Consider the following 16,430-nt stretch of genomic DNA (forward strand, 5'->3'; position numbering starts at 1 on the left):
GAGGGGGAGGACCCGGGGCGGCCGAGGGACCAGCCTTGGCCTCGGGAGGGGCGGGACCGGCGTGGAGGCCTGAGGGCAGAACCCCGGAGGCCGGAAGCTGAGCTGGGGGTCCGCGGGTGGCTGGGGGGTGACTAGGGACGCCGGAAGCAGGAGAGTGAATGAATGGGAATCCTGGTGGCTGAGGGGAACGCGGAGGAAAGGGGGTCTGGCGAGGCAGGGGCCACGTTAGGGAGCTCAGGAGACAAGGTGTGTGTGAATGGGGGGCGCGGGAGGCAGGAAGGGGTGTAGGACGAGAGGAGCAGGGCTGGGGGGCGCAGGGGTGCGCAGGAGAGGTTTCCTGGGGAAAGGGCTGGGAGGAAGCAGTCGGAGGCACCTTCGGGTGGCCTTTCAGGATGGAGGAGTCATACCGGCTCGTGCCCAGCACCGTCCTGGGGAATTTGGGGGACCAGGATTGGTTCCTTTGCCACAAACTCGGGGGGGTTGGATCCGCGGGGCCCCGTTTGACATTCTCCCCAGAGAAGACTTCAGCACCTGTCTCCAGGGTGCCTCTCATGGGCCCCCCAGCTTAGCCTTGACTCCACCCCCTCTGCATCGAGTCGGACCACACAGTGACTCTCAGCAATCTGTCTCATCTACAGCCAGCAGCCAGCTCCTCCCATCATCCTGACCTCTGGGAGGACCTTCCCTTCCCCTGGGTTCCAGGTCACCTTGTCTGAGGTGCCCCCGCTCCTGCTTCTCAAACCCAATTTGCAGTGCAGCTCCTGGCTTTGGTGGGTGTCTGCCTGTCCATATCCAGTGGCCTCAGGGATGCAGGGAGCTACAGTCTGCAAATCAGGGTCGCCCCCCCCCCCGAAGTGTTTCCTAAAAAGCCATCCCCTCTGTTTGCGTTCCAGCCCAGTGTTGAGCTGAGATGGCCCGAGCCTGACATTCCATGATCCAGGATCCGGACGGGCGTGGACAGGCTGCTGCCGTGGATGATTTAAAGCGAAGAGTTGGTCCCCGAGAAAGGCATTCCCTCTGCCTGGATGTGTGGGGACTCCCTGCCGACTTGATTGGTGGATCTGGGGGGGATCCACCCCCACCCCTGGAGGAAGGCCTTCTGTTTCGTGGGTGGAGCTTCGAGTGCCAGACAGCCGGAGGATGGCCACCCCGGTGGTCACCAAGACGGCCTGGAAATTGCGTGAGTGGCTCTCCTGTTTTCTCTCTCCCCCCGTGTATCCTGTGAGCTGTTTGTTGCTGGGGGGAGGGGGAGCCTGAACCCCCAGCTTTGTCTCCTATTCTTGGCGCAAGGGGAGACCCCCCCGGGCCTTGGAGTAAGAGCAAGATGCCAATCCTGACCTTGGCACTTGGCAGGTAACACTGCCCGGGGGACTTCACCTCCCAGGCTTCGTTTCCTGTCTGCACGGCAAGGTGTCACGTCTACGTTGCTGTGAGACTCAAGTGAGAAAACACATATAATCAAGCGCTTAGTGCAGGGGTTCCACTGAGGCTGACAGGCGAAGGGGGCGAGAGTCCTGAAAGATGTTCTTGACGCTTTCAGGCATCTCACTAGTCAGATTTCCGCCATCAGCTGAGGGCACCCTGGGACGGAGGGCCAGGGTGAGAGGGTTGGCAGAGGGACGCTGACCGGGCTCTGCGATGCGCCTGAGCGTGAGCACGACCCCTGCCGCCATCACTGCCTATGGCAGCGCCAGACCCTGATCCGGGGACCTCTTTGTACTCCAAGTACCGAGGACCCCAAAGGGTTCTTGTTCACGGGAGCTCACTATTCACCGCGTCAGCGATACCGAGACATTTCCAAACAAGAACACAGAGTGCAACATGCCCTTGATGATGATGTCATCACATCGAGCATCTTCTGGAAAACTATGTTCTTAGGAGCAAACAAAGGCGTCAAAGTCAGTTACCATCTTAGTGTTGTTAGAAAACAGTTTTGTTCTCTGGGACCCCCTGGGAGGATCTCGAGGATCCCCTGTGAGGACTGCGGCCCTCCTCGCCGGTGCCTCTGTGGGTCATTCCCCGTCTGTAGTGACTGGTGGGTATAAACCTGGGGCCCAGACTGGTACCCTGTGCTGTGAACTGGCCCTGGGCTGTTGTCAGGAGCTGGGGCCAGGCCTTCACTTTTCAACTGCGGGAACTTGGGCGAAGCTCTTTGCTGGGCCTCAGTGTCCTCGTTTGTAAAATGAGAGGTTTGGACCATTTTCAAATCGTTCCTCTAAGCCCGGGAGTTCTGGGAGAATCCTGTTACCAGCTCCCAAGGAAGGTACACTTTGGACAGCGTGGCTTTCTGTTTATTAGGGTTATGTACCTACCCCTTCAGCAGCTGGTCTTTCCTGAGCAGAGAACCAGGCACGAGGGAGGCGGTCGGGGGCAAAAGAGACAAAGGTCCCTGTGAAATGGGGTCCAGAGCCTGGGAGCACGCCCCTCCGTCTCTCCGTGAATTCTCAGCTGGGCTGTGCTTTGAAGCGGTTACCTGGTGATGGAGAATCGGGTAGGGGAGTATTGTAGGCTGCCTAAACTGCGTGCAGAGGCCCTGGCAGGAGCTCAGGGCGGCAGCACAGCCTTGGGGAGAATGTGGTGCCCCAGAGGCTGGTGAGGACCCCACCCTTTGACGCTTTGCTTTATCTGAAAGGCAAGGCCGAGCCATCCGGTGTTCAGGTGGGCGGTGACGTGCTCAGGCATCTGAGTTTCAGCGCACAGCACTTTAGCAGACTGAGGCCTCCTCGTTACCCCAGGGCGTCGGCATGGTAGGGTTTTCCCCCTGAGTGGGGAGACCTGTCTTGTCTACTCCTCCCTCCAGGAAGGAACTCACTCAGGGAAGAGCTGGGAGACCTGAGCGGCCTCTTGGTTCCTTGCCTGTGTTCTGTTTCCTTTGGAGCATTGATGCCCCTGGGGCTGTAGTCTGCTGCCCCCACTGCTGCCCCAGCCGTCCAGGCCAGGGGCCCTTGTGGCTGCCCACAGTGACCTACGTCCCTCTCTCTGTCTGGTCAGCCCTCACTCCCACCCCGTCACACCCAGACCTCTCAGTCGGCTGCCTCTTGCCCCCACTCCTCACGCAGCCCACCCACCTCTGCCCACCTGGGGCCCCAGTGCTCTCTGTCTTGGTGGTGCCTAGTCCTTAGCCTGCCTAACAACCACAGAGCACTCACTGCCTACCCAGCAGCTCACAGGCACCTTCTCACTGAATCCTCAGCAACTCACTGAGCCAGGCACTGTTGTTATTATTTTTTTATTTAAAAAATATTTTTATTGATTTTAGAGAGGAAGGGGGAGAGAAAAAGAAATATCAATGATAGAGAATCAATGATCGGCTGCCTCCTGCATGTTCCCTACTGGGGATGAAACCCGCAACTCGGGCATGTGCCCTGACCGGGACCTGAACTGTGACCTCCTGGTTCATAGGTCAACGTTCTGGCAGTGTTATTAGTAACTCCGCTTACCAGATGAAAAATCGAGCATAGTCAGTCAGTAATATTACCAGTTAATGTGCAGAAAAGGAAAGAAAATCACGAGGTCTAAGGGTGAGACAGGTGTCAGTGAAGTTGAGAAACAGTCATTTCTGTCTCAGGCCCAGGCCCTACCTTGTCAGCAGGTGTCAGAGGGGGTGTCTGGGCACCAGAGGGGAGCCAAGGGGCAGAGCCCTCGAGAGGGGCTTCTGGTGCCAGAGCCGATGGCCGAGCAGGGCCAGGCCCTCCCCTCCTCCGCGTGGCCCATCAAGCCCCCTGACTGTGGCCTGACTGTCTTCCCCTCTGTCCTTTCCTGTGTAGAGGAAATCGTCGCCCACGCCAGCAATGTGTCCTCACTGGTGCTGGGCAAAGGCTCCGGGCGGCTGCTGGCGACAGGAGGGGACGACTGCCGCGTCAACCTGTGGTCCATCAACAAGCCCAACTGCATCATGGTGAGCCTCGCCGGCCGGGGGGCGGGGACAAGGGGCGGGAGGGGCCTGTGGGCAGGATGGGGTAGTGGTGAGGCACCCTGTCCTCTGGGTGCCCGTCCCGAGGGTAGGGGACACAGCAGAACATCCATGCCTCCCCCAGCTGTCGGCTCAGGAAGGCCCAGGGCAACCCCAGATGGCAGCGACAGTGGCCCATCCTCGGGCATGGGGTGTCACCTGGCTGTGGACAGCGCTCCAGTGTGAGAGGCTAAATGAGTGGAGCCTGCCCCCGCTCTGCCCAGGGCCCGTCCACCCACCCGGCAGCTGTGTGTGGGGTGACTGATATATTCCCACCTCGTTCCACTGAAGGATTTCAGGCGCCTTCCTGGGGTGGGCAGAGAGCTGGTTCTTTATCAGACTTCCCCTGGCTGCACAGCTACATTCAGTGCTGAAAACTGTTCCAAAACAGGAAACCACGAAGAAGGAAAAATGCAAAAATGAAAGATACATAGTCCCGTTATCCAAGACCACTGCAGTTGGCTTTTGGTCTGTGTCCTTGTAGGTGCTGATATCCACAGACATGCACATGCACACATGTGCAGACTTGTGCATTTATGTCACACACACATGCCAACACACACACATGTGCACACACAGAAATAAATAGCAATATATTTCCAGAATGCTCTCTCACTGTCCTGTGGCCTGGTTTTTAAAAAATACAAAACGCAAGCATTTTCCTGTGTCAGAACATCTCCTTTAATGACATGATTTGTAATGGCTTTGTGGTGTGCCATGGAGTGAGCTGGCATTGGCGTGGCCCCGCCCTGTTCCCGGCACGGAGGTCACTTGCAGCCTTTTGACTCTGCTCAGTCACGCGGTAAACGTCCCCATCTGCTAAATCTGTGAGCAGATCTGTGATGGTTGCATTAAATCCGAGGGTGTGCACTTTTCACAAAGCTTTCAAGACCTGTTGTCAAATTGCCCTCCAGAAATCCATCCACATTCCCACCAGGAGCACGGGCCTCGCTCTCTCCCCACACAGCCCCACAGCACGGGGTGGAATCGCACTCCTGACTCTTGGCCAGGTCAGGATAAAGAATAAATAGGAGGTGGTATTTATTAGTAGAGACTTAAACAGCTCATTGACTTGGAGATTCATCAGAGAACCGAGATCTGACCCAGACCACAGCCAGGGGTCCAGATGATGGCAATTGAGTTCAGAACAGAATTGAAATCCCTTTGTTTTGTTTCCCTTTGTTTTTAAGTTTAAATGTGCCCTGCCCCTGAATGACAAAGTAACGTACACAATTTGAGAAAACTCAGCAAAGACCGACCAAAAGTGGACATGAGGTGAGCCCAGGCGCTCGTCCTCAGAGAAGCACAGGGGACAGTTTGGGGTCTAGACCTACCTCCTCACACCTGGTGCAGCCACAGGCCCCCAAGGGCCTCAGCCGAGCTCCCCCCTCCCCCAGGCTCTCCACAGACCAGGCCTTGCAGGGCCTCAAATCTGCCGAGTTCTTTCTCACCTCAGGTCTGTGCTCTGCGGCTCCCGCGGCAGCAGTTCACTGATCTGTTTCTGTGCGTTTTGGAGTGTGTGACCTCATGTTCAACGTCCAGATGATACTCGGTCAACAGTGAACCATCTCCTTCCCCTCCCCCACCTCCCTCCCCGGAGACAGCCTCGCTCCTGCTTCCTGTCCTTCCATCCTTCCAGAATGACTTCCTACGTTCAGGGGCGGATGTTCATGTCTGCTTCCCTCCCCCCTTTATACCAGTGGCTTCACACTGTACACACTGTCTCCATCTCTTTCCACCTGTGCGTGTCATGGAGGTTAGTCTGGACCATAGGCTGCGGTTGCCCCGTTGATTGCATGGGTGACCATGATGACAGTGTCCTGGGACGGGTATTTGTGTTGTTTCCGGCCTTTGGTCCAAGAGATTCGCTGCAGTGAGTGACCGTGGGTGTGTTGTACACGTGTCCCGCGTGTGCGGGAATGGGCGTTTCTCAATGTGGGTGGATATGCCCAGTGCCCTCCGTGGAGTGCGTACCCAGGGATACTCTGCCAGTGACATTTGGGAGTCGGACCAGCTGCTTGTAGCTGTCTGGCCGTGGGGAGGTTCCACTGAGGAGCAGTTTTCCCTACTGTCCCCAACCCCCAGGGGGAAGGGTGTCAGCAAACACTGATGGTGTCACTATGATGCTGGGTGGAAGTGACAGGCACCATGGGTTCCAGATCCGGCCTCTCCAGAAGGCTGGAAACGCCAGCACTTTCCTCCTCTCCTTCCTGGGCTCAGCCTGGCCCAGCTCCCCAGCTCTGAGTTGGGGGAGACTCTGTGTTTGGCAGCAAAGTCACTCCCAAGCTGCGGGTTCTGAGAGCCCCTCCTGGGAGCGTGGCTGGGTCCTCCAGCGGGGACAGCGCGCGGAGACCCAGGCATTTCGGAGGGGAGAGAGGGGTGCCGCCTCACTTCTGCCATGGTTCCCCTCCTGAGGTGCACGGGTCAGCAGAGCATGAGATGGAACAGAGCCCCGTGGGCCGTGGTTTGGACTCAGGCTAAAGGGTCAGCTGCCCCCCCCAAGGGGCCCAGGGCCATTTCTGCAGGTGGCGTCTGTCAGGAGCACAGTGAGCAGTGGCAGGGGTTGGAGTGTGACGGGGTCTGGCCCACGTTTAGCCCTGCGAGCTGAGGCCGGAGAAGCGGCTGCTCAGCCGTCCGTCTCTTGGGCCACTTCTCGCTGACACACTTCCTGGGGACCCATAGTTTGGGGCAGCAGCTGGGGGTCTGTCCACGAAGTGCACTGAAGCTGCCACCCTCTCTCCCCAGAGCCTGACGGGTCACACGTCCCCGGTGGAGAGTGTCCGCCTCAACACCCCCGAGGAGCTCATTGTGGCCGGCTCCCAGTCGGGCTCCATCCGCGTCTGGGACCTGGAAGCTGCCAAAAGTAGGTGTCTGCGCTCAATGCCCCTTCCCCAATGCCCCCTGCCCCCTGCACCCTGCAGTCTCGGGCTCCTGACCCGTCGCTTCCTCCAGGAAGCCCATCCTGACTAGGTGGGGTGCTTCCGCCTTGGGACACTGGCCAGAGTGGTGACCCCACCCGCCCCCATCTCTGAATGCTGGCACCAAGGAGGCGCCTGGTAAATGTCCGAGTGGACAGCTGTGTGGATGGGCGTGTGGGTGTCTTTGTGGATTCAGAACCTGGAAGGACATCAGGTGCCACCAGGGGCCACATAGGAGCGAGGTGGCGTGTGGGGCACACTGGGGAGTGGGTGGCCGGACGGGGCAGCCCCACTAGCTTCGGCTCACTGCCGCCTGCAGGATGGGCTGGGCGGCCAGCCCTCTGGTTCCTGCGCTGTTTGTTGTAGTTTAGTTTTCGCCTTTATAGGAGTCAGAGTGTAAGAAGGCAGATACCGGTGGTTGTACAGACATTCACAACGAAAAGAGGAAGCCTTTCCCACTCCTTCCCCTTCTCAGAGGCCTCAGCCTCTGCCCTCTAACCTGGTGTTTTGCTCAGTCCCTCCACCTTTCTAAACAACATGGTTATGCTGTAGTTTCTTCCTGAAAGCACTGCATATGTTAGCACAGAACACTGCAGGCCAACCCTGAGAGGCCCAAGGAAAGCCCGTGGGCTCACGGTTCGCTGCTTGCCGCTGGTCTGGATTTCCAGCGTGCCGGGTGGGGGCCACCGCTGGAGGGGAGAGGAAACTGGCGTGGGGTTGCCAAGGCTGCTTTTCCCAGAATTGACCGCCCCCCCCCGCCCCCCCGCCCCATGCCTGGCTGAGACTTGCAGGTCTCCGGGCTCCTCCTGTGATGCGTGCTCTGCCTCTGCTGCAGGACGGTGGCTGTCAGCCACACACACTCAGTGGCCAGGGTCATTCTGCCAAGGGCAGTGGTCTTCTTGTGTAGGTGGCTCTACAGGAAGATGGCGCCCCAGGCCTCATGGGTGCTATTTGCCCCCTGGTGTGGGCTGCATGCTTAGCGTCTCAGAACACTCCCACTGCCTGGCCGCACGCAGGACCCACAGCGTCTGTGCTGGGGCATCGCTGGACCCAAGGGGCCAGGGTGGAACCAGCGGAGACAGCAGAAAGGCTCGGAGGAAGGCAGTTCTCCACCCGGGAAGCCTCTTCCTGGACCCGAATCCCGGCGGACCGCACCCGCCATTCACTGTGCGCTGAGGAGCAGGGAACAAAAGGGAAGACGGGGTGCTGTGCGTTCTCAGACACAGCCACTTCACGTGTAAGGGAAGCGTGAGCGCTCCCCAAGGTGGGCACGGAGTGGAAACTGAAGACCTCTGTCTGGAATTCCTGGGTGTGGAGTCCCCACGATGGCTGCCCTCAAGCTCGTTAAAACACATGGCCCAGACCCCACTCCCAGCGAACGTGACTCGGAAGTGGGGTGGGCCCAGGACCTGGCTTTCAGTGAGCCGCCAGGTGACTCTGAGGCAGAGCCAGGCTGGGAGGGCCCCTTATTTGTCAGATGGGCACACGGGGCCTCCGTGAGGACCCTCTGGCTGGGGGTGGCGGAAGCTGGGACTGGAATCCCGAGGTCAGAACTCCCATCCCCGTGCTCTCCGCTGTCATCAGGTGCCTCCGTTTGGGGAGTTTCTCTGAAGGGGGAGCGGCTTGCCCTCAGCAGCCGCAGCAGGAAGAGCTGAGACCTCGGGCCCATCATGGCGTGCGTGGCAGTGACAGGCCACAGAAGGGGTTCACGTCGGTTGCTCTGAAGGCAGCCCATCACTGGAGGGTTTCGGGAAGGATGAGCAGCTGCTTGGCTGGGAGGTTCCCGAGTGGGGTACACACCCCAGAGGCCTCCTCTGCAGCTCCGGTGACCCGGCCTTTCCCTGGGACAGAAGAGCGAGGGCAGAAGTCACGCCGGAAGAATGTGGTCCTGCCTGCTTTCCATGGCACAGCCAGAGGGCGAGGGTGGGTCAGCCGGGATCCCATGAAGCCGGCCCACGCAGGGTGGGGCGCGCCACATCCTCTCGGGGCGGGGCAGGATTTCGGAAACCTTGCTGTGGGATGCAGAGCCCATGGGCTGAAGCAGGAGCCAGCAGTCTGCCCCCCTCCAGGCCTAGACGGGGCAGCGTGTGCCCGAGGCCGCCTTGACCAGAAACGCGGTGCTGAGCCCCGGTGGCATGTGACCACCTTGAGGAGAGCTCGCTACCTCCCAGCACCCGCTTCACCTTGGCTCACACCTCAGGATGGCTGGGCGCCTGTCCCTGTCTGCCCCAGCTCTCACGGGGGATCAGTTTCATGCAGACAGTAAATTATAAATCTTTTAAAAAGCAAGACACACGAGGCCAGAACAAGGAGACAAATTTGATTTGTACCAGAGACAAACAGGGTTTGCCTGTGGGCTGAGTTGGGCTATGGAGCTGCCTACAGAACCTTGAAAGGTGAGAGTCATGGTTTCCTGGGGCAACAGATCTGCCCCTCACCCCTGAGGTTCTGAGGCCCAGCATGTCCCCCCGTGTCCTCTCAGTCCTCACAGCCTGTCCTCACAGCCACCTCCCTCCAGGGCCACACCTGGCGCACCCTCCACTCGCCCTACTTGGTTTGGGTGGGGGGGAGGTGCTTTGCCCACCACTGCCCTTTGCCTGATATCTCCCTCCCCGCTTTGCTCTCAAAAACACACTGGGACAAGCCCAGAGCAAAAGCTGGGGGGTGCGATGCATTTCCCGGAGGTACAGGTAATATCAGAAATGGCTGTCTTAAGCAGGGAAAAGGGAAATTAGCTGTTAGGGTGGTAGGACCCTGGCTGATTTTCACCCCAATTTTTAAAATCCGTGTTATTCTTCAGTGTTAAAGCCCCCACACACAAGCACAACAGCCTTTCTGCACTGGCTGTCTTGTTTGCTCTCAAGCCAGCGTCTCTGCTTCTCTTGTTAGTTCTTCGCACACTCGTGGGACACAAGGCCAACATCTGCAGCCTGGATTTCCACCCCTACGGCGAGTTTGTGGCCTCGGGTTCCCAGGACACCAACATCAAGGTGAGATGCCCCTCAGCCCTGTGTCTCCGCTGGCTGGCAGCGGGATGGCATGTCCTGCCTGAGGGGTGGGTTTTCAGCTCCTTGTGGGGGTGTCTTCTCTGTGCGGCAACGTTCACACCCTCCTAGAGAAGGGAGGTGTGACATTTCTGCTTGGAATTCCCAGTTTTATTTTTTAAAATAGGTTTTTATTGATTTCAGAGAGGAAGGGAGAGGGAGAGAGAGAGAAACAATGATGAGAATCATTGATCAGCTGCCTCCTGCATGCCCCCTACTTGGGATTAAGTACACAACCCAGGCATGTGCCCCACCTGGGAACTGGACCATGACCTCCTGGTTCATAGGTCAGCGCTCAATCAGAGTCATGCCGGCCAAGCGGAATTCCCAGCTTCAGTGAGCAGTTTCCAGACCTCTGTCATTTTGGGGTGTAATGACTTAGAGCAGTGACGGCGAACCTTTTGAGCTCCATGTGTCAGCATTTTGAAAAACCCTAACTTAACTCTGGTGCCGTGTCACATATAGAAATTTTTTGAATTTGCAACCATAGTAAAACAAAGATTTATATTTTTGATATTGATTTTATATAAATGCCATTTAACAAAGAAAAATCAACCAAAAAAATGAGTTCGCGTGTCACCTCTGACATGTGTGTCATAGGTTCACCATCACTGACTTGGAGGCACCCAGGTCCCTTCTCTGTTCACAGCCACACCCTGGCTTCCGGCCCAGGCTTTAGGCCCCCCACCCTAAGCCCAGCCTTGGTTGTACCTGTGCTGACTGCCCCTCTGCTCCTCTCCCCGCAGCTCTGGGACATCAGGAGGAAAGGCTGTGTCTTCCGGTACAGGGTAAGGAAGGCATGGAGCATGTGGTGCCCACTGGCAGGGGCTGGAGGGCATTGCCGTCCAACGTGGGGGAGAGCGTGAGAAACGTGAATCGAGCAGAGCAGGGTGCTGTGCGTGGTCCACCTGGACGCCAGCTCTCCACGAATCCCCCAGAACCGCGCTCACCAAACCGTTGTGCTCCGTGCCTGGCTTTACAGGCAGGGAGCCGGTGTGGTCATGGGAGGGGTGCCTGTTCATAGGGGTTTGGAAGCACTAAGCTTAACAATTATTTTTAGAGATTTTTATTACTTTATTTTTAGAGGTTTTTAGACCCTTTGACATGAAGAGAGGGCCCTTAACTCTAAAAAGAAGCATAAGACTGACCGTGCAGTCTTGGTTTCCTGGAGCCCCTGCAGGCCTGGGAGTCCATAGTCCCCCTGGGAAGTGTCCCTCTGTGGCATCTCCTACATGTCTTCGCCTCATTGCCTGCACCCCAGGACGCACTGCTTGTCGAAGGCCGGATGGAGTGGGGTGGTGGGGAGGGAGGGTCCTGGGCCAGGCCCCGAGGGTGAGCCGGTGCTCTGTCCTCCTCAGGGGCACAGCCAGGCCGTGCGGTGTCTCCGGTTCAGCCCCGACGGGAAGTGGTTGGCATCGGCTGCAGATGACCACACAGTGAAGGTAGCTCCCAGCCGGACCCGGGCCCAGGGCTGGGGCCTGGCGGCTGCTGGTCACACTCAGGCTGGTCCCCACCGCCCTCCTTGGGGTTGCTGTCCCAAGCTGTGCGGATGGGAAGGTGGTGTGTGGACAGAGCCTGGGCTGGACCGGAGGGAGAGCGGGCAGCTGCGGTGCCCGGCCTGGTCCTGACCTCCACCCGCCCTGCCCTAGCTCTGGGATCTGACTGCCGGCAAAATGATGTCCGAGTTCCCTGGCCACACGGGGCCCGTCAACGTGGTGGAGTTTCACCCCAACGAGTACCTCCTGGCTTCCGGCAGCTCTGACAGGTGAGAAGGAGAAGCAGGGCCCGTCGCCTGTGACTGCCGCTCCTCACATCTCTGCCTGAGTGTATGTATATCTGTCCCCATCTGTCTCTGTCCCAGGGTGTCATATGCCTGATGGGCCTCTGTAGGCTGAGCAACTGCCAGCCCAAGTGGGACTTTGGTTCCCGGCCTGTGTCCTGGGCCTTCAAGGGCATGTCCAGTCCAAGGCCCATGTTGGCCTCCCACTGTGTCCCCTCCCCCTGCCTGTCCAGGGCCAGCCCTGGCCCAAGGCATTGCTCTTATTGGCCCTGAGGGGTTCTGGGGGGGGGGGGCGGGTAATAGGGGGAGAGAAGGCCTGTGTGGAGCCAGGGCTCTGGCTTCCCAGCACAACCTGGCTGCCTTTGCAGGACCATCCGCTTCTGGGACCTGGAGAAATTCCAGGTGGTGAGCTGCATCGAAGGGGAGCCGGGGCCTGTCAGGTACGCAGGCCACTGGGCGGTGGGCAGCCCTTCCTGGGGGATGAGGTGGATGCGGGTGGGCTTTCCCTCTCAGCTTCTGCTCCCTCCTGTCCCGGGCTCCCCGCAGCCTCCCCGGTTCCTGGGACCCATGGCCCTCTCTCGCCTGCCCAGGAGCATCCTCTTCAACCCCGACGGCTGCTGCCTGTACAGCGGCTGCCAGGACTCGTTGCGCGTCTACGGCTGGGAGCCCGAGCGCTGCTTTGACGTGGTCCTCGTCAACTGGGGCAAGGTGGCCGACCTGGCCATCTGCAATAACCAGCTGGTGAGGCCGCCGCCCGCACCCACCCTCCCTCCGCCTGCCCAGCTGCTCCCACAAGCCCAGCAGGACCCACTCCCACCGGCCCTGCGGGGATCCTGCCCACCCATCCCCTAGCCGCTGCTCTGCTGCTTCCTGCAGATAGGCGTGGCCTTCGCCCAGAGCAACGTCTCCTCTTATGTGGTGGACCTGACCCGGGTCACCAGGACAGGCACGGAGGCCCAGGACCCCGTGCAGGACAGCCGGCTCCTGACGCAGCAGCCGCCCCTCCCCACCGCCCCCCTGCGGCGTATCTACGAGCGGCCCAGCACAACCTGCAGCAAGCCTCAGAGGTGGGCTCGGGGCTCGCGGGGCACAGGACATGGGTCTGACCCTGGGAAAGCTTTGGGGGACCAAGCCTGGCCTCACTGGCCTATCCGTCCTCCTCGTGCCGCCCGCAGGGTGAAGCAGAACTCGGAGAGCGAGCGCCGCAGCCCCAGCAGCGAGGACGACCGGGACGAGCGGGAGTCTCGTGCGGAGATTCAGAACGCGGAGGACTACAATGAGATCTTCCAGCCCAAGAACAGCATCAGTGAGGCCTGGCTTCCCCCGCCCCTCCGTGAACCCTAGCACCCCACCTGTGAAATGCAGATGATCCTTTCTGGAGACGGCAGCCATGCAGCTCCCTTAGTTCCTAACCCACACACACCAGGCCAGCTCTCTCCCCAGGAACTCTAGGCCCTGGCAGAGCCCTGGCAGCCACTCAGTGCCCTGCCCACCACAGGGGCGAATGGGTGGGAAGGGGCGGGACTGAGGGTTTGTGGGCCCCCAAGTGCATCCCCCAAGTCCTGACAGGGCCCTGGGGACGCAGACAGGAACCCTGGGCAGCTGACACGAGTCCCCAACCACTCTCCCCTCTACAGGTCGGACACCACCTCGAAGAAGCGAGCCCTTCCCAGCACCCCCAGAGGATGGTGAGTCAGGGTGGGGCAGAGCTGGGCTTCCAGCTCCTCAGTCCTCTCCCCTCCGAGCCCTTGCCTTCCCCTCTGTGGCACAGATTCAGCCTCTGCCACTCACTCGAGAGCACCTACTATGTGCCAGGCCCCGGGCTAGTCCCTGGTGGTTAGGTGTGAACAGGGTAGGCAGGTGCTCCTCCCAAGCCCACAGATGAGTCCAGAAACAGGACACGTGCTGTGGAGGGACAAGCTGGGCCCGCTATAGATGGGGGCCTTGTGGCTCTCAGCCCCTCACCACCAGCGCCCCCGGCACACACATTCCTAGTGAGCTGGCAGATCGCCCCACCCTGGAGCTCCCTGGTCCCATCGACTCACAGGGCTAGATGCCTGCTTTCTGCCAGGCCTGGGACTGGGTAGGTGGAAAGTGGGGGACAGTCCAGCCCCTGCCCTTAGGCCTCCCCAGGACCCACACTGCTGACGTCTCCCTCTCCACTGCCCGCTGGCTCCTGCCCTGTCCCCCTCGGTTACAGATGGGGTCCAGGTTCCCCCCCTGCCTTCTTCCTGACCAGAAATCTTTTCCTTCTGCCCCCAGACGTGGCCACAGCCAAGGAGGCAGCACAGCCCAGCCCAGCCATGGACACGCAGTTCCCGGTGCCAAACGTATGTCTGGGGAGAGGGCGTGTGTGAGACTCAGAGGGGCTGGAGCCCTGAACCAGGGTGAGGGGCTTCCCACCTGGGGGGCAGCGAGGGAGCCCTCAGGCTGGCTGTCCGCTGAGCCTCCGACCCCTCCAGCTCGAGGTCCCACCCTGGTCCCAGGTCGTCACTTCCACCCCCGCGCCCAAGGCTGAGCCTGCCATCATCCCTGCCGCCCGGAACGAGCCCATCGGCCTGAAGGCCTCCGACTTCCTGCCTGTGAGTGTGGGCCCGGCCCAGGGTGCGGGGAGGCCCGTGGGCGAGGGCAGAGCTTCGTTGCCAGCATCTGGGCTTGTCCCACAGGCGGTGAAGATCCCCCAGCAGACAGAGCTGGTCGACGAGGATGCCATGTCGCAAATCCGCAAAGGCCACGACACCATGTGCGTGGTGCTCACCAGCCGCCACAAGAACTTGGACACCGTGAGGGCCGTGTGGACCACGGGCGACATCAAGGCAAGCGCCTGCCCCTGCCCCTGCCCCTGCCCTGGGCTTAGGGCCTGACTTGGGAGAGGGCCACAGGAACTGGCCGGTGGGGGGCAGGCAGCCCGTCACCACACTGGCTGACTTGATCGCTTCCATTCTCATCACAAGCTGCCATTTATTGCACACCTACCCCTGGGCCTGGCCTGTGCTGATCCTCTCAGGTGGCCTTATCACTATCCCCCAATAAAGCCACACACGCCTGGCAGGGCCCCTCTCCCTGTCCTCTGTCATCTCAGGTGGCCTTATCACTATCCCCCAATAAAGCCACACACGCCTGGCAGGGGCCCTCTCCCTGTCCTCTGTCATCTCAGGTGGCTTTATCACTCCCCCACAATAAGGCCCCTCACACACACACCACACCCAGCAGGGGCCCTCTCCCTGTCCTGACGGGCGCTCTGTTTACACAGACGTCGGTGGACTCAGCCATAGCCATCAATGACCTGTCGGTGGTGGTGGACCTCCTTAACATCGTCAACCAGAAAGCGTAAGTGGCTGCAGGGGGTGAGTGGGTGGAACAGGCAGGGCTGGGTGCTGAGGGCACCTGTCCCGGCCTCTCCCCAGCTCCCTGTGGAAGCTGGACCTCTGCACCACGGTCCTGCCGCAGATCGAGAAGCTCCTGCAGAGCAAGTATGAGAGGTACGCAGAGAAGCCCCGCCTCCTCACAGCAGGGAGGACAGAGGCTTGGGCAGACCCCCAGGGGGTGCCCACGGGAGGTGGCTGTGCTGCCCACTGCAAGTTCCCGAGGCCACGGTGGAAACAAGCCCGTGCTGCCTCTCATCCTCTGCCCCTGTGTACTTGCTGTCTGTCTGTCTGTGGCTCCATCCATCCGCCTGCCTCTGCAGCTATGTCCAGACGGGCTGCACCTCCCTGAAGCTGATCCTACAGCGCTTTCTGCCCCTCATCACTGACATCCTGGCAGCCCCGCCCTCTGTGGGTGTCGACATCAGCCGGGAAGAGAGGTGAGGGACCAGGCAGTGTGCCTGTTAGGGCAGGGGTGCCAGGCCAGGTGAGGCACACAGCCCACTGTTGATGGCCCTGCTGCTACAGCTATTACAGAAGGTCACTGCCTGGGACAAACCCCCAACTCAGGAGGGAGGGTGGGGTGAGCCAGAGCTTGGGTTCCTCCATAGCTGGCTCTGCCCTGAGCCCGGGTGTCACCTGGCACGGCCTGGGAGCGCGGCGGGAGTGGTTAGTGCTCCCTCTGCCCACAGGCTGCACAAGTGCCGGCTCTGCTATAAGCAGCTCAAGAGCATCAGCAGCCTCGTCAGGACCAAGTCGGGCCTGAGTGGCCGCCACGGCAGTGCCTTCCGGGAGCTGCACCTGCTCATGGCCAGTTTGGACTGAGGAACCCACTGGATGGCGGCACCAGGCAACCCTCGGGGCCTGGCCTCCACCCCCACTCCTGTTACCTGTGCACCCACCGGCCCATGAGCTTCTGCCCTGTGGCCATCCTGGAGGCGGCGGCGCTGGCCCACTGGCCACCTCCACAGCCCTGAACTCAGACAACTTCTGTCCAGCTATGGCTGCCCAGCTTTGCCTAATTCTTGCTTCTTGGGGCAGCCAACCAAGCCCTGGGGCTGCTGCTGTAATTTATAAGACAAATTTTATTAAATTTGTAATTATTCCCTGGTTTTCTTGCCCGAAGGGGCATCTCTGGCCACAGGGCTCTCCCAGGTGCAGGATTGCAGGCAGAGGCTTGCGCCAGGCTGTGTGGCCAGCAGGGGGCAGCAGAGTGCCAGGCCAACAGGAAAGGGCAGCTTCAGACTTATTCTGGGGAAGTCTTCCCCCTCGGCTGGGAGACAGGTGAGAGGCGGCCCCCATCCCGTCTCAGCCACACTCCCAGCTGTCCTGTGGATGCCTCCAAGCCGACAGCTGCAGGATGCCAGGACC

General features: G+C 60.0%; 1 protein-coding gene across 2 annotated transcripts in view; it reads left to right on the forward strand.

Moving 5' to 3' along the window:
* Window positions 1-16,164, forward strand: part of KATNB1 (katanin p80 (WD repeat containing) subunit B 1) — a 16,353-nt gene extending 189 nt beyond the window's left edge. The window contains exons 2-20 of one of the 2 annotated variants that reach the window (XM_006752874.2): window positions 894-1,180; window positions 3,768-3,898; window positions 6,698-6,815; window positions 9,760-9,860; window positions 10,661-10,702; window positions 11,273-11,356; window positions 11,564-11,679; window positions 12,063-12,134; window positions 12,285-12,435; window positions 12,571-12,761; window positions 12,870-13,000; window positions 13,332-13,382; window positions 13,957-14,024; window positions 14,157-14,276; window positions 14,361-14,510; window positions 14,948-15,024; window positions 15,102-15,176; window positions 15,383-15,499; window positions 15,752-16,164. In XM_006752874.2, the coding sequence (XP_006752937.1) occupies window positions 1,141-1,180; window positions 3,768-3,898; window positions 6,698-6,815; window positions 9,760-9,860; window positions 10,661-10,702; window positions 11,273-11,356; window positions 11,564-11,679; window positions 12,063-12,134; window positions 12,285-12,435; window positions 12,571-12,761; window positions 12,870-13,000; window positions 13,332-13,382; window positions 13,957-14,024; window positions 14,157-14,276; window positions 14,361-14,510; window positions 14,948-15,024; window positions 15,102-15,176; window positions 15,383-15,499; window positions 15,752-15,884 (1,968 nt within the window). In that variant the 5' untranslated portion in view covers window positions 894-1,140 and the 3' untranslated portion in view covers window positions 15,885-16,164. Of the gene's footprint in view, window positions 1-893; window positions 1,181-3,767; window positions 3,899-6,697; window positions 6,816-9,759; window positions 9,861-10,660; window positions 10,703-11,272; window positions 11,357-11,563; window positions 11,680-12,062; window positions 12,135-12,284; window positions 12,436-12,570; window positions 12,762-12,869; window positions 13,001-13,331; window positions 13,383-13,956; window positions 14,025-14,156; window positions 14,277-14,360; window positions 14,511-14,947; window positions 15,025-15,101; window positions 15,177-15,382; window positions 15,500-15,751 lie in introns of those variants that run through there. The other variant, XM_015558966.1, reaches the window with a different exon arrangement.
* The last annotated feature ends 266 nt before the right edge of the window (window positions 16,165-16,430 follow it).

Source organism: Myotis davidii, unplaced genomic scaffold (assembly GCF_000327345.1).
Source record: "Myotis davidii unplaced genomic scaffold, ASM32734v1 scaffold590, whole genome shotgun sequence".
In the NCBI taxonomy this organism is placed as follows: Eukaryota; Metazoa; Chordata; class Mammalia; order Chiroptera; family Vespertilionidae; genus Myotis; species Myotis davidii.